Source organism: Copadichromis virginalis, linkage group LG16, assembly GCF_057382275.1.
Source record: "Copadichromis virginalis isolate Kocher_CV1m ecotype Utaka linkage group LG16, C_Virginalis_male_GT1.1, whole genome shotgun sequence".
NCBI lineage: Eukaryota > Metazoa > Chordata > Actinopteri > Cichliformes > Cichlidae > Copadichromis > Copadichromis virginalis.
The window spans coordinates 10,890,631-10,907,240 of NC_140633.1; the positions used below are offsets into that span (position 1 = coordinate 10,890,631).

At 40.0% G+C, this 16,610-nt stretch overlaps 2 protein-coding genes across 2 annotated transcripts in view; both read left to right on the forward strand.

Moving 5' to 3' along the window:
• The window catches only part of LOC146690274 (uncharacterized), a 300,316-nt gene that overhangs the window by 201,728 nt on the left and 81,978 nt on the right, over window positions 1-16,610 (forward strand). The gene's annotated exons all lie outside the window — the stretch shown is intronic.
• The window catches only part of wars2 (tryptophanyl tRNA synthetase 2, mitochondrial), a 34,206-nt gene continuing 27,420 nt past the window's right edge, over window positions 9,825-16,610 (forward strand). The window contains exon 1 of the mRNA XM_085435333.1: window positions 9,825-9,941. Within this exon, the coding sequence (XP_085291459.1) occupies window positions 9,837-9,941 (105 nt within the window). The 5' untranslated portion in view covers window positions 9,825-9,836. The remainder of the gene's footprint in view (window positions 9,942-16,610) is intronic.

The following is a 16,610-nucleotide window of genomic DNA, read 5'->3' on the forward strand; positions in this document are numbered from 1 at the left end:
TCATGTATACCAGTGTGCACTCAGTTTTCTATGTTTTAATTGAATATTTGATATCGTACAAATTTTAAAAAATAGCCTTTTTAGTTCACGTTACTACACTTACACATTTTCTTTTTTCCTCATGCAGATATTCATATATATACACATATATATTTCCAGAACAATACTAATCTGTATACTCTTGTATATTGGATCCTCATCTGGTTTTAGTGTACTTTCCTGCTAGAGCGAAAGCCCACCTACAGGGCAAAACAAGGCATTCTTCCTCAGCCTGCCAGTAATTTTGTTTCCCTGCAGGTTTGTTTAGCCAAATTGCCAGATAGTAGTCAGATGCACTAACAACTGGCCACAGATTAACGTGTGTCACTGCATGTTGGCACACTTCTCCCGACCGTGTTATACAAGTAAGTTGGTTAAACCAAACCGCCCTCTACAGCAACTCAGATTAAAGTATTATGGTGGAAATATGTTTTGATTTGATTTGATTCACTCAGACGCCACGGTGCAGTCTTCACATTATACATGAAAGATTCCTTAATAGAATAGATAACTTAATAGATAACTCAAAAACGTGGTGACCCTGTGGGAGATACGGTAGCGACTGGAAGTGCTTTTGGATTTGATAAAAATAATACTGCTTTTTAATACTTTATTAGAGTCACCTTGAACCAGCCTTTGGACTGAGATAAGCTAGTTAGGCCTCACCAGTGCTGAACCAATAAAGACTTTAGTGTATCTCACACATCTGGATTAGACATTTATAGAAGTGTGCATTTGTATGGTTTGATCATGACCACACTTAAAAAGATAGTGAATATTGCTAAAGTGGAGCATCATTCATTTCAGAGCCAAATCATGACACCAGATGCCTAAAGGTACTTTGTATCGTAAAGACCCTACAACAATAGAGAAAACCCCAACAATCAGACGACGTGTTCTGAGTAAACAAAGCAATATTAAGACCTTTTTTCCTTTTCCTAAATATTTGCTAACTTGACAGTCCTGTGCTGCAGCTCTATTTCTACCCACCCCCCCTAAAATTCTTCGACTTACCTTCAGCTCTTGCTAACCTGCACTGACTCTGAATTAAAATGTAAAGTGTCACACATATAAACAATCTCCCCCCAAAGGCCAGTTTTACAAACTGCAGTGTGTGAGCTGTAAATTTCTTCCACCTATTAGTTCATGTGAAGCAGCTCTCTGATCCAACGTACAGAGTGTTTGACATCTGTATGTAGAGCAAATACCATTGACCTTTCCTTCGCTCTTTCCTGCGTTTAAATGAGAGTAAATTAGGTGCCATAATGTTGCGGCTGTTTTTAGTGGCTGCTGAGAAAACACCCAGACAGACGCAGGCACAAAGACAAACACACATATTTGTACACATGTGTGCTATTACTATTAGTGCAGACAGTTTATTCAGCACTCCAACTGTTCATCAGTCAGTTCAAGGGGAAGCAGGCTATGCATGCGCACAACTACATGACTGCCTAACAACGTCACGTTTAGATATCTTGATTTTTTTTCTTTTGCCAAGTATGACTTTAACCTTTTAGCCAACTGCTGATGCTTGTGTCTGTTAGTTTCACACCTTTCCTAAATAACGTCATTTAAACGTGGTTATATTGCACAAACAAAGAGATGTATTTTAAATGGCTGACATGGGGGGGGGGGGGGGGGTTGCACACAGAGGGGCATCCCACTGACAAATGATGCAATTTAACTCCATGTTGTGAAGGAAGGAAAAGATGACAAAAAGCCGAGGCATCTGATTTTGGGATCAGTCTTGAGGAATTACACTGCCGGGAAAACAAGGAACTGTCATTTAAATTGACTTTGTCTGCCTGAGTTGCATTTTCTTGGTGGGCTGTTTTGAAAAAATGGGGAGGGGGGTCATATCCAAAGAAACCATCATTATTTTTCACTTCATACGGAATAAATGAGCGCTGTCAGGCTGACTAATGACTGGGTCTCTGCTGCGGTGGAATCAAGAGAAGATCTCATCGTACCGGTGTCAGTCATTCTGTGATCAAGTCCAGCACTGATGGATTGTAGGATCTGGCTCTGATTTTATGCTACACTGGCATCCACTCATCCCCTGATCCCTTTGTTATTTTGGAAACGGGTAATAAACACACATGGAAGTAGACACTGTGTGCCAACTCACACTCGTGCACTCGTTCCTGCTCTGCACTCTACATCATTTTTTTATATTTTCCTACGATCTCAGCCCAGTCAGACTCTTCGAAACTCAAAAACAATAAATAAATAATAACATCAAGAAGGGCTAAAAGGACATGAAGTATGAATGCATTTGTGCTCTGCCTCCTGAAATGGTCACTGTTCAGACCGAGCAGATGCTCTTTGTTGTGACTTTTATTTTGTGCGACTTGGCTATGATCACTTTTAATGGAAGGAAGATCTTCCATATGAGAGGAAGCAAATCCCATATGGGAAATGTGGCTATAATTCTGAGAAGCATTTATAAAAGCACTCGTGGGAGATTTGTTTTATTCAGCAGTGTCAACTATTTATTTATCAGTTGATTGATAAATACCAAATTCTGCTTTTTCATGGTTGAAAATTTCAAAAAATAAACACCTGATGTGGCAAATATTTTATTTTATTTTTCCTGCAAAATAAGGAGTAAAGATGTCCTAATAATAATAATAATAATAATAATAATAATAATGATGATGATGATGATGATGATGATGATAATAATAATAATAATAATAATAATAATAATAATAATAATTACACTTGTAGTATTTGCCTCAAATCAGAAGTAGCAAGAAACTAAAATAAAGTATAGGTACCTCAACTTTTTTTTCTATATTTTTTAATGGACACCTTATGCTCAATTTTTTCAACACAATTTTATCCATGGATATGACTGGAGTCACCTTGCATGATACACAATTAAGTATATTTTATCGCAAACTGAGCTTGAGCTGCTGTCTGAAACTAGATGTTTTCAGCCCCTGCCTCTTCTGACTGGATGCCCCTTTGCAATCACAAGGTTTGAGCTTTACAGCACAGAACTTTAAATGTATTTACTTTTCATCACTGTCTTACAGAGTTGTCTGTTTACAGAGTGTTGCTTTCAATATATTGCAGTTTATGTATACTCCAACACCTACTCTAAAATTTACAATTCAATAAGTAATTAACACTAACTCTATGTCAGCAAACGTTTACCATCAGCTTAGGTATAAGAGCAAATTAAAACTCACACATGAAAATGGTCAAGATTAGTTTCAGGTGTGATTCACTCAAGTGAAAGACTTGTTTAGGGTATTTAGATTTTGACAAACAAACAAAAAACTCTAAAAATACCTCTGATAATATTCAGATCATTGCCAGCCTTCCCCTCTGTCTTACTTGCGGACTTTACTGAGGCGCCCTTTGATCTCATTCAGTTCTGTGTTTCACCCTGTCTGCCCCCCTGCTCCTGTCCTGTCAGCACTACAATAGGCAGCGAGAAAAGGTGCTGAAACAGACTGCCTCCCTGTGGGACCTCAACACCCCTACTACTGACACACACACACACACACACACACACACACACACACACACACACACCTAATTGTACAATTAACAAGGATGACAGTAAAATTATTCAACACATATATTTTGTCATTTATTTTGATGGTGATCCACAATTCCCTCATATGTGACTTAGTGGTTTCTCTGTACAGCTTTTAAGATAATAAATAAGATAGTAAATAGACAGACTTTTATCTCAGTCTCAGTCTCGGTGCATGTGAGTGATCAGAACATTTTATTCTGCTTTCTAGTTTATCGTGTGTGTTTTCTTCGTCTGTGGGATTTGCCAGTTTTTAAGTTTTGAAAAGTTCCTTATCTTTGCTTCTTCCCTTGCATCTCCTTTGCACTGACATCACGTGAGCATTTCGGACACCTGGACTCTTTCTCCACTGTGTGCTGTTATTCAAGAATGTTCAGAACAGGTTTTTTTTCCTTCGAACAAGCTGAATTAAATCAGGTCTGACAGTCAAAACTACTTTTTTATAGTGATTATGAAGGGTTACTATAAATACTTTTTTTTGAGTGACAAGATTGTGTTAAATAATCTTATCAACCACATGGAAAAGTGCTGATAGTTTACTGTCCACATTTTTTTCCAGGGGGAGGGTGGGTCACTGTATAGAGAAAGAGAAAGAAAATGCAAAGAGCTGACAAATGCTCCCTCTTTCTCATATGCACAGTCACACAGAATGGTAATGAAATCCAGATCCTCCTTAGGGAAGCAAACATTGCTTTACACAAAATACTTTGTCCTGAATGTTTATTATGCTTGCCGAGGCTTCCCACTCGGAGCCGGTGAGGGAAGGACGCTGCAGGCTGTGTGCGGTCAGGCCGACATTTCAATCACTGACACATTCTCTGTGCTTCTTATTATTGTGCTTAGTTATTATTATTATTATAATCCCTCCAGCCAAATTCTATCATTCCAGTGTTCAGCCAGTGCTGTAGCTGATTCTTTGCCTGCTCTTTTCTTCTTCTTTTTCTAAGTTTGTATTTCTGCCCAATAGTCATCTGTCCCTAAAGTGTCAGCCTGCTCAACTTCTGTTTGTCATTTTGTCTTCCATTTCTCTAGTTGTCTATCCATCCATCCATTCTTCCACCCACTTGGGTGGTGGACATCCTGTGGACTCTAAATACCTATAATGTCAGAGGGGAGATCCTGTCTTTCAGCATCAGGTTCACGAGCCCAAGGAACACACACACACACACACACACACACACACACACACACACACACACACACACACACACACACACACACACACACATCTTGTGCTGCTCACTCAGCAGCCCACCACCCTCCAATCACGCCTTGCCCTGCTGTATTATTACAGGTGGAGTGTCGCCACCAGCTGGACTTTCCTACCGACATCTCTCCTCAGCTAAGGGTGGCTGCTGCTGAGAGGGAGTGTGTGTGTGTGTGATAGACATTGTACCATTTATGAGTGTTTACATGTTCAGTAATGAATAGATGCCGTATGTATCCCAAAGAGTCTCCTTACAAGCGTGGCCTTTCTTTAACGAGAGACGAGTATAAAAGATGGAGAATTCAAGAAGGTGAGGGGAGATAGGGAGCAAGAGGAGAAGGGATAGTGAGATAAAAAAAAGTGAAGAGGATGTGTGCACAACATTAACAAAAAAAAAAAAAAAAAAGATTTAAGATGTGAAGTTAAGGTGGCAGAAGACCAGCAACAGTAGGAGGTGCAGAGAACCAGGCAAGAATGAAAAATGAATTGGGATGATTTGTGATGAAAGCACAAAGTCTTCACTCGTCACCTGGACAGCTTCCCTTCTGAAGATCAGACTGCAGATTTACGTCCCCCCCCCCTCCCCCTCTGCTTTGATGTAAGTACCACATACACACTAAACACAGTATGAAGTGATTAATATTTATGGGTTGTGTGATTAATGCTCAAGCCTCAAAAAATGTGTTATTGTCAAACAAATGCTACAGATTCAGGTTGTCTGATACCAGGCTGAAGCAGTAACTCTAGCTGCAGGAACACAATGTGTCTCTAGCCTCTATTCACACAGTTTTTATTTTTTAAATATGAATACAAATAATTAAAAAGACAATATAAACAAAATTAGAAAATGAGAGATTATCTATAGGTTGAAAGTGCAGCTCACTCCGATCATTGCATTTCGTTTCAGGCAAAAACTATTTGCTAGAAAAAAAATGTAAACAACTGAATAAAAACCTAGAGTGGCTTTAAATTGTCATTTTACATTCATAAATATTTTTGTCTCACTTGTATGATGTTAATTTTTAAAAATTAAATGTACTTCCATAACTCCATTTGTTTTAATTTAAATCAGGGGTATCAAACATAAGGCCTGGGGGCCATTTTGGTCTGGCAAAGACTCCAATCTGTCCCACTAGGGGGCTTTGCGAAATGTGGTAGATGGCATAAATTTTGGACTAATTTCATGTGTTTTACAGCTTTTCCCCACTGATAAAGACCTCCCCTTTATCCATTCATACCACAACAAAGTAATTAAGTAAAGTAACAGGGTCATTTAATTGTTTATCTGTCTACAAGTGCAATTTCTTTATTTGCAGTAGCAAGGAGAAAGATATTTTCGATGAGTTAACAAAAACTTTCTGTTTTATAATTACAGGACAGTCTGGGTAATGATGCCAAGTGTCGTGCTGACAGATTTTTCTTGTCACTTACTGCTGTATAAAAACATTATTATGTAGAAAAACTGATTCTCACTGTAAATGTGTAGTTAAGCTGCTTCACACTGACAGAAATGAGAGATTTGCTGGTCTGGCCAAGTTAAGATCACGGTGGGCTGCATGTGCTGTAAAACTAGTTTGACATCCCTGATTTAAACTGTTGAATGAAATGTAATTCATATAATTAAATGCAATTTAGTTTTCGTCGTATTACACGTACAATGTCTTTGTGCTACAGAAAGCAACAGTTTATTAGTTGATGATTTAGTCCAAAGTGCAAAGCAGACCACAGATTGGCTACCTGAGTCAGCATGTGACCTGAGGAGGGTCTTAATGCACTGTCAGTCCAGCTTTAGTGTCCAGTCTGCACGCACTGTTGCTTTATCCAGTTTTATGACTTATGCTATTTCAATTTTCTACTTACATGCTAAACGATAAAATTAAAACACAGCAAATGTGGATCCATTTTTTTTCTTACCCCCAAGGGCCCCAGATTAGGCTAATCTGGCCTTCAAAGACTATGCTGCTAGGATTTATTATTATTGACTTCTGCAGGCATTAAATGTGTGTCAGTTTATCTCTGCCATGCTGATTAGAGCTACATGTGGTTTTACCCAGATAATTTATTTATGAGAGTCAAAGAAGCAAAAAAAACCCAAAAAACAGAGGAACTCCCTTTTAAAGAGAAAAAAGTGGAGGAGGCAGAGAGAAGGAAGAGAGGATAGACCTCTACTGGGTGGCCATGAAACAGGAGCTGAAGTTTTCTGCACAAATACACAAATACACACACACACACACACACACACACACACACCAGCAGGCATGCAAACCCATCTCACTGTTTGCTGTAAAGATCTTCCATCGCCTAGGTATGAGAGAAAACAAAGACCCATGTCCGTAAATCTGATGCACCAAAGAGCTCGGCCTCAGCGCCTCGGGAAATAATAATGAATATGGAATGATAGTCTGTATTTTGTACTGCAAATGCAACCAGATGCAAAAGGTGGATGGGAAAAAAATCAAGAGCAGATGTTTGAGATATAAGAGGTCTCAGCGACTGTGAGCAGCCAGTGTGCCCTGCAAACATAATGTAACCTTAGCCAGCGTGCAGAATAATCACTTACAGTATGTGTATCACCACTTTGTAATGAGGGAAGCTATAGAGGAGTTCTGCAGCTGCTCCCTGCAGTTGTTAAAGAAGCAGGCAGACACAACAGCACCCAATTAACATAGAGATGTCAGACAATGAGGAAAGCACACATGTCTGTCACATTTCTATAGTCTACTGTATATGTGGTGGTGGGAAAGGGTGTAATTGCATATCTTTCTCTTCCATAAGCTGCACAGGCACAGACATGCATATACTGTAGCTCTGCACAGGCAGCTGGTGCACACGGGCAGGAAGGTCTTGTGTTGTTTTCAGTTGGAAGACTCAGTGATGAACTTTTCTCATATATTGTACAGTTTGGTGTTTTTTTTTTAAATTTCCATTAGATCTCTGTTTTATTGGAGCTAAGAGCGAATTAGCTTTTTCATTCAAAAACCTGGCCTCAAGTGAAAAAGCATAAACTCTGATGATATGGTTATACCTCTCAGTGATACAGTCTTATTTCTGAAATGAAACGGGTTGATAGTAACAACAAAATTTGTTTTTTTTCTAAGGGAAGGAAAGACAAAAAAGTGGGCAGACTGAAACAAAACTGTAGGTTTTTTTTAATAAGTAAGAGATTCCTGATATGTTGAGTAACTGGATGCAGACTTACTCCCATCAAACCAACAGCTTATTACATGAAATTCTCTTTCGTTGCTTTGTTGGCTGTCAGACAAACATTTAGTAATGAGAAGTAGTGTTAAGAAATGAAAGTGTTTTTGAGAAAAAAAAAACAATATAAATTTAAAACAGATGGTGGAAAGATGATGCTTTAAAATTAAAAACTGCTGGAATTTAAATGAAAAGCATAAAAAAGGCAGCAAGAAATAACATCATAATGAACTGCACTTACATATTTCACTATTCTTTTTTAGGTAACACTTTAGAAAACAGCCTACATCTTGGGGCAGAGCTCCCCTGCAATTAAATCGAAGTTTATTTGAAGTTACAATTTAACTTTATTTACCTGCTCATAGTTAAAGGTAACTACACTAGAATAAGGGGCTAACCAACAAAGAAATAATTATACTGCAAGTATCTTTAAGTAGTGTGTAAATGATTTTAGGTAGTGCACTTTTAATTGTGTAATTTTAAATGTAAAAAAAAAATAATGTAAAGACTTCATAACATGGCCCACACTCCGAGAAGTACTCTATACATAAAATGCAAGATGGGAAATATTGTTTATGTTTCCACAAAATTACCACGAAATTTTGCATAATTAAAATGACTTGAGCAGTACTTGAAATGACTAACAGTATCATTTCTGTCTCGTCTCCTGTGAAATACCCAGAAGTTGGGCACTACGCAAATTACTTGTGCACTAGTTAAATTTACATACGCTGCTACTTAAAATGACTAATGCTATACCTAAAATTGCTTACAGAAAAATTAGTGTTACATTGCAGTTATTTCATTGTTATAATGGTTTCATTTTACCGACCTTTTTAGGTTCAATGAAACAGTACATAGTAATAAAAAATAATAATTAGGGGAATTACAACCTTAGATATCGGCCATATTATAACATGTTACCATTTATTTAATAGTGAAAATTTTGGATTCTACTAACTTGGCCACTGTTGTGTGTTGTGTGGCCAAGCAGTACTCAGTAATGGAAATATGCACATGCACTTTCCCCACTGGTATCACTGGACAAGAGTCTTATTTTCCTTAAAATGCCCAATATCACAGGATCAGACTATGGATGCAGTATAACCAGTGACTAAACTCAGTTGGGTACATTTGCTCAAGTAATTGGTAAAGTGTAGTTTTAATTTAGTATACTTTATTTGAGCATTTCTATGTTATGCTGGTTTCTTCTTCTATGCCCCTATGTATTATTTTTGTTTTTGCTGTTTTTACTTAATAAGGTATTATAAATATATTTTGATGATAAAACCTTACTATTACTGAAGTAGTACAATTATGGCTTTTACCACAAATGCTTGCAGCAGATGGCTGCCCTCTCTGAACCTGGTTCTGTTGGAGGTTGCTTTTTGGTGAAATGACATTTTTCCTTCCCACTGTTGACAATTGCTTGCTCACAGGGGGGTGTGGGATTGTTGGGGTTTCTTTCTAATTTTTAGGGTCCTTACCTTACCATAGAAAGTGTCTTAAGGCAACTGTTGTGATTTGGCAACATACAAATTAAAGTAACACATCCTAAAACGTTGCTTGGTGCAAAATGAAGTTTAATTTCTTGCTGGTGCCACTTTTTGTATAATACAGTGAGGGCAAAGGATTGCATATAAACCTTAGGCTGTGTTGAATGTTTGCCAAACCAGTTCTGATCTCTGTTTACTTCTGATTAAATATTAGGCTCTCATATGGGCTCCACCTCCCTCCGTAGGCCGCCCGTCCTGCCACCACATTTCAAAACGCTCTGACTCTGAATTGCCGCTGTCCTTTTTGTCCTTTCACAGCCGCCGTAGTTGGAAGCTATAATCAAAGATGGCGCTCCCCATGCGGAATAACTTGAAACATTTCCCCAGATTCATTCAGAAGTTAAACTCGCCTGTAAGGTTGCTTTGCGCAGGACTTCGTCCGGAAAACAAGGTATGCTTTGCAAGAAAGCTTTTGTAGTTATTCACGAGCTTCGTGGGTGAAAAATTCATACGCAATAAACGCTGTTCTGATAAGAGTTTCGTTGAAAGCGATGCTTTCGGTGTTTATTTCGTGTTGAGAACTCAAAGAAGGTCAGCTAATAAACGACCAATGCACATTAACAGGTGCATTACCCTTTGAAGCAGTTTAGATGGCTTCTAAGTGTTGTGTCCGTTTCTAATAAACTCACACTAAACATGCTCTGTGTGCTGCAGCAACACCTTGACGTGTAGTTCTTCTTTACAAGGAAGGTGGAAAAACTCAATAGAGGTGTATTATGGCAGGGGCGAGAATTTGCAGATTAGTCAGCCTCGCATATGTCCTATTTCGATCCAGTCCGTCTCATGCATGTGCACCATGAAGTGCTGTTTTGCAGACAAGGATGTATTCACAAATCTAACTGACATAATGTATCGAACAGGCGACACAACCTATGTTGGGTCACATTATCACCATATTTCCGTCATCACAGATATTTCTGTGACGTTAGTCAGGTGCTTGTTATTTCTTCTTTTACTCCCATTAAAAACACTTTCTCATTAGGTAAACTACCATAAGCTAATTAGAACCTAAACATCACTCTGACTCATTGTTTTTATTATTTTTTCCTGTAACCATGTGACTGATTTCTAAAAACTAAAAGAGAAGTATCAAAATCTGGCAATAAAACGCCAGATTCTTTATTGTGTTTACTTTATGATTTGATGTTTGCCTATATTAAGAATTTTCTTTAGACAGGGTTCTTTTCAGGGCTTGGCCAATTTATCTTTCTAAGAGTGGAGTTCTCAGAGACTGCTGATCATCCTGTGGTCAAAGCTTATTTCATAAGGAGCTGATGCCTGTGCTGTTGTTGCAGCAAAACTGTATAATAATCTCATAAGGGACCTGAGATCAGCCTCAGTGTGGTTGTTTTCAAATTTGAAATTAATTTGGGTTATTTCATGTAAAGTGTGAGTGAATGTAGTGTCAGATTTTTGTTTATTCTGTTTTATATTAATGTAAAGCTCTTTGGCTTTAAATCTGGTTTAGGAATAAAAATTTCTTACTTATTTAAACAATTGAAAACAATGTGTTCAGCTACTGACAGAAGGTACAAAAAATTACCTGTAGATGAGTTACACCCACCTGATGTATTACCGAACAAAAGAAGGTGCAGCAGACTTGTGTAACAAAACTAATGTCAGTAATTACATCATCTTCTAGGATGTTTAGAACTTCACTAGATGACAGGACATCAACCCATTTCTCTTTTTCACTCATCTCAATAATCTTCCTGTAGCCACTTTGATCTTTTGCTTATACCGAGGCTGCTGGCTTGCGGCTGGCTCTGAGCTCTGGTTAGCTTTAGCCACCTTTCCTTTGTTAGCTTTTTTAAAATATCCACGTTCAGCTGGGTCAGGGTGATATGAGTATATGGTTAGGTTTGTTGTTAGCAATGTTTTTGTGGTGGATAGGGTTGCCAACCGTCCCTTAAAATACGGAATCGTCCCGTATTTCGAAACAAAAGTACACGTCCCGTATTGAGCTAATAAGGGACGCACTTTGTCCCGTAACACAGTGAGAATCAAAAGTAGTCTATAACTTTTAATGGAATTCACGCTTTGTTTGAAAACATAATTCCCAGCCCCTCTCCTGCTTTGTGACCAATGAGCTGACAGCACACTTACGAGTATGACAATTCAGATTACCGCTCATCTCATTGGTCAAGGAAAGGTCGCTTACGGAGAAAATACCGGAAGACAACAGATGACCACAACAAGAAGCATGGCCAACAGGGAAACAAACGCCGACACTGCGGTGCAAGTCTCGGACGACAGTACACCTAAAGCTGGGCAAACACTGTGCGATTTTTTCAGTCGCGTTATTCAGCTCCTGCTCAAACTGCACGATTGACTCGCAGTTGGTAGGTCACGATGCAGGTCTCACACTATACCGCCCGATGCTCTGATGCGACCTGAGTGCTCACACTGTGCCTCCATAAAATGAAGGTTATAACAGAAAATCTGTCGCTCGCTCTCTCTCTCCGTCTTACACTCACACAGACACACCACCACCATCAACTTTGCTAAATTGCTAATGAAAAACATTGATCAGGCAGCTGTGATTGAGCAGCAGTGTAGATCCAACTATTTTCACGGTTGTTGTGTCGTGATAATTTCTGAGGCCACATCGAAAAGGCTCGGATGAGCTTTCCAAAGTTCTACAAGTTGTACCTCCATCGCTTGTGTCCAGATCACACGCTGCACAGCCGTGCTGCTCCGTCTTTTTCGCCGACATTTGTGTTTGTGCGTGAGCAGTGTGACAAACTGCGGTGACACCCTCCCGACCAAGCGATTGATGATCGGGAGCTGGTCGTGAGGTGTTAATCGCGTCTCGTTACCCCACGTATACTACACGATGCACGATGAAGGCCAAAATCGGGCCGATCGCCAAAACGGTCGCACGACTCAAAAATCGGCTCAAAATGGGCCAAAAATCGCACAGTGTAAGCCCAGCATTACACTCACACAGACACACCACCACCATCAACTTTGCTAAATTGCTAATGAAAAACATTGATCGGGCAGCTGTGACTGAGCAGCAATGTAAATCCCACTATTTTCACGGTTGTGTGCCTCCATCGCTTGTGTCCAGATCACACGCTGCACAGCTGTGCTGCGCCGTCTTTTACACCAACGTTTACGTGTTTGCGCGCGAGCAGTGTGAGCGGCTGTGGTGAGACCCTCACGAGCGATTGATGATCGGGAGCTGGTCGTGAGGTGTTAATCACTTCTCGTTACCCCACGTATACTACACGATGCACGATGAAGGCCAAAATCGGTCCGATCACTCAAAAATCGTCTCAAAATGGGCCTAAAACCGCACAGTGTGAGCCCAGCATTAGAGCAGCAATGTTTGTTCCCCTCAGAGAAAGGGAAAAATGGGAAAAGGAAAACACCTGGCTGGAAAAAGTTAATATGGGCATGTGCAGTGAATATCAGTGCTATGTGGCCAGAAGTGTGATAATATAATTTATTTTGTGTAATAAACAACTGTAAGGATAGATGATTACAACAAATAGATGACTAATACATAAAAGTAATACATAGATGAATAATGATGATGAGTTAAGATGCGTAATCATGGGAACAAGCGGGTTTACAAACAGGAGCAGCTGATTAGCATTAAGCCAATTGTACTAAATGCACTAAATGTGCACTGTTACAAGAATGTTTTTCTTTCTATTGTTTTCTATTATTTTAAGTTAAGCAGGACAGAGTTCTTTTAAAGAAAGATTTACTTATATTCTCAAAAGTTAAGCATGACAGGCTTCTGTTTAAGAAAGAGACCTGTTTTATTGTGTTAATGTTGTCATTTTGAGCTAAAAATAAATGGCTAAATGATCATTTGTTTCACATGTGTTCATATCACAAAGAATACACATCTACTTAAATCAAATTCAAGTCAAATGGTTAAAAAAATTATTTCACACACAAAAAAAGAGCTACCACACTGGGAAGGGTGAAGACAACTGGGTCGCCCGGCCCTGGCCACGAGGTGTCCCTTATTTATTTTTCAGGGAGTTGGCAACCCTAGTGGTGGATTACTTTACCTGTGTGTCTTTACTTACAGCGGAGAGCTTTCACGCTAATGACATGCTACTGTGTCACTGTACACAGTATGAAGTATGAAAAGTACTGACACTCCTTTTGGCGCAATGATTAAATTACACTCTTTAGTCGCAGCTGTTAGATTTCTTCTTGTTCAAAAGAAGAAAAAAAACTTGTACTTTTTGTTGCACTCTGGATGAAAATAAAGACAGATGATATTAAATTCAGGTTCCACATCCTGGAAATGAATATTCTCACTGAAACCTCATAAATACATTTTTAAAAAAAACTGTTCTTTAAATTGCTGAAATGTACTGAAACGTAATAAGTTTAGCATTATTATTGTTGTTGTTGTGTTTTGTTTTTTTAAGTTTGATTAATTCAACTACGGGCAGCACGGTGGCACGGTGGTTAGCACTGTTGCCGCACAGCAAGAAGGTCCTGAGTTCAATTCCACCATCAGGCCGGGGTCTTTCTGTGTGGAGTTTGCATGTTCTCCCCGTGTTTGCGTGGGTTCTCTCCGGGTACTCCGGCTTCCTCCCACCGTCCAAAGACATGCAACTTGTGGGGATAGGTTAATTGGATAATCCAAATTGCCACTAGGTGTGAATGTGCGAGTGAATGTGAGTGCAAATGGTTGTCTGTCCCTGTGTGTTGGCCCTGCGACAGACTGGCGACCTGTCCAGGGTGTACCCCGCCTCTCGCCCTATGACAGCTGGGATAGGCTCCAGCGCCCCCCGCGACCCCGAAAAGGATAAGCGGAAGCGGATGGATGGATGGATGGATAATTCAACTACTTTTAGAATTTCCAAATTCATAATTAGACCCATTCTGGAAAAATTACAGGAATTCTGGAAATCAATCTAAAGTGATTAAAATGATGTGCAGTGTGGCTATAACTGGCTGGGATGAAGCTAAGTTGTGGATCTGGACAACTGCTGACAATTTGGGAAAATGTTCTGATCTGTTTTGAACCTGGAACGCCTCATTACACTTTATGTTTATTTTTATTCTGTGCAAGAATTCAATCATCCAATATTCTTCCTTTGGCTGGAGGAATATTGGAGGCTGGGGCCGTAGTTTGGACTAGAACAAAACATAGTTTCACCCAGTCCCTGTTGGAAAGGGATTCTGGGAAATGGAGGAAGTAAACTGAGATTGAATTAAGCAAGCAAGACATGGTTGTCTCAGTTATATAAACTAGTGGTGTCACAGTTCATTTTCTTTTTTCTTATCAAGAGTCATTTAGTGTGTTTTTGGTTTCTGCATGAGTTTGAAGATTTATTCCGTGATGTAACACGTTGTATTTGTTCACTATTTTAGTAGTTTTCATTTGCTCGTCTGGCTTGAGTTTGTTTTGTGGAGTTTATTTTCCTAGTCTGGCATGTGACATCACATCCTCAGTAGCACTCCTTAAGTGTACCTTTTTGACTTCAGTGGATTCGAGAAACACGCCTAATATAAGTCAGCTTAGGGCTTTTTATCATTGTGCAGCTGCCCTTGCGAAGCAAATGATGTGTTAAGGCAAACGATGAGTCCCTTGGCACACGTAAAAACAACCAGTTTGTTTCAGAGTAACAACAATCCTAAATATTGAGTTGTTCTGGCATGACTGTGCACCTCCAAACTTCACCCATCTGCTCAAAACTCCACTGCTGGTTGATGTACGAGCTGTAACACAGAATCTGCGTTCACTGCCATCTCGTCTGTATTTTGTTAAGCCAAAGTCTCTGGAGGGGCCGGAGAAGGTGTGCGACGAGAGGGGAGGAAGGGGTGGAAAGCTGGGGGGGACTCTGAAAGCATCACAGCGGTGCTTCATTACCAGCAATAACATCAGAAATGAAGTGTTGGTTTTCATTTGTTTTAATTTTCTCCAAATGTGGACGGCCGAGTGCAAACACGAGCGTGCTCACAATGCTCCGAGGTGTGATGTGCGTCAAACAAGATGCTCTTTTAGAGGTTTTTCTGCACTGTAAAAAGTCAGTGAGCCTCAACGGACTGACACAAAGATGAAGTGCGACCGTTTGTCAGATGCTTTTGATTTGGAGAGAAATGTTTGTCGGCTGTGGTTTGCTTTTAAATATTGGTCTCCTTCATGCCTGTTTGGGAAAGCAAATATCAGCGAGGAAACATCAACTTGCCAAGGCCTAAAATTAAAATGTGTTTTTGTTTTGCTTTGTTTTTTGCAGTCCTGGCTGGATGAACGGGTTAGAAACGCATGTTTTTCCCAGCTTTTTTTGGTGGTGAGAGACATTGCAGCTGAAAGGTATAAAATGTCTTAGAATGCAGTTGTGGTGCTGATTAGTGCATCAATTCCAAAATTATTTCAGGAATTATGCAGATGAACGTCTTTTTTTGTTTTAAGTCTTGAGATCAAAACTCTAGTTGTTGTCATTGCTTTGGAGGCCCGGAGCCTACACACCAGTCTTCAGAGGGAAGAGGAAACTACACAGCCTGTGTCTGGGACGGCATGGTGATGAATTGGATGCGCAACACAGAGGCTGCGTACAAAAAGGGGGAGAGCAGGCTGCAGTTTCTAAAGAAGTTGAGATCCTTCAGTATGTGCAACAGCCAGTACTAGGCTGCGGACTGCTGGCAGAGCAGCATTGGAGCTGTGCGATGACTGAACTGAATAAACTCATCGGGAAGGCTGGCCCTGTGATTGGCTGCAAATTGGACTCTTTGGGAGGTCACTTAACAAACTGTAATCCATCCATCCATCCGCTTCTCCTTTTCAGGGTCGCGGCGGGCGCTGGAGCCTATCCCAGCTGTCATAGGGCGAGAGGCGGGGTACACCCTGGACAGGTCGCCAGTCTGTCGCAGGGCCAACACACAGGGACAGACGACCATTTGCGCTCACATTCACTGCCGCATTCACACCTATGAGCAATTTGGATTAATCAATTAACCCAGTGGTTCCCAAACTTTCCCCCCTTTGTTTTACAAGAAAAATGTTCACGCCCCCCCCCCGCACGCACAAACACAAACACATCCTCCAACCACACACACCCATATTTTGCTCCATTGCGGT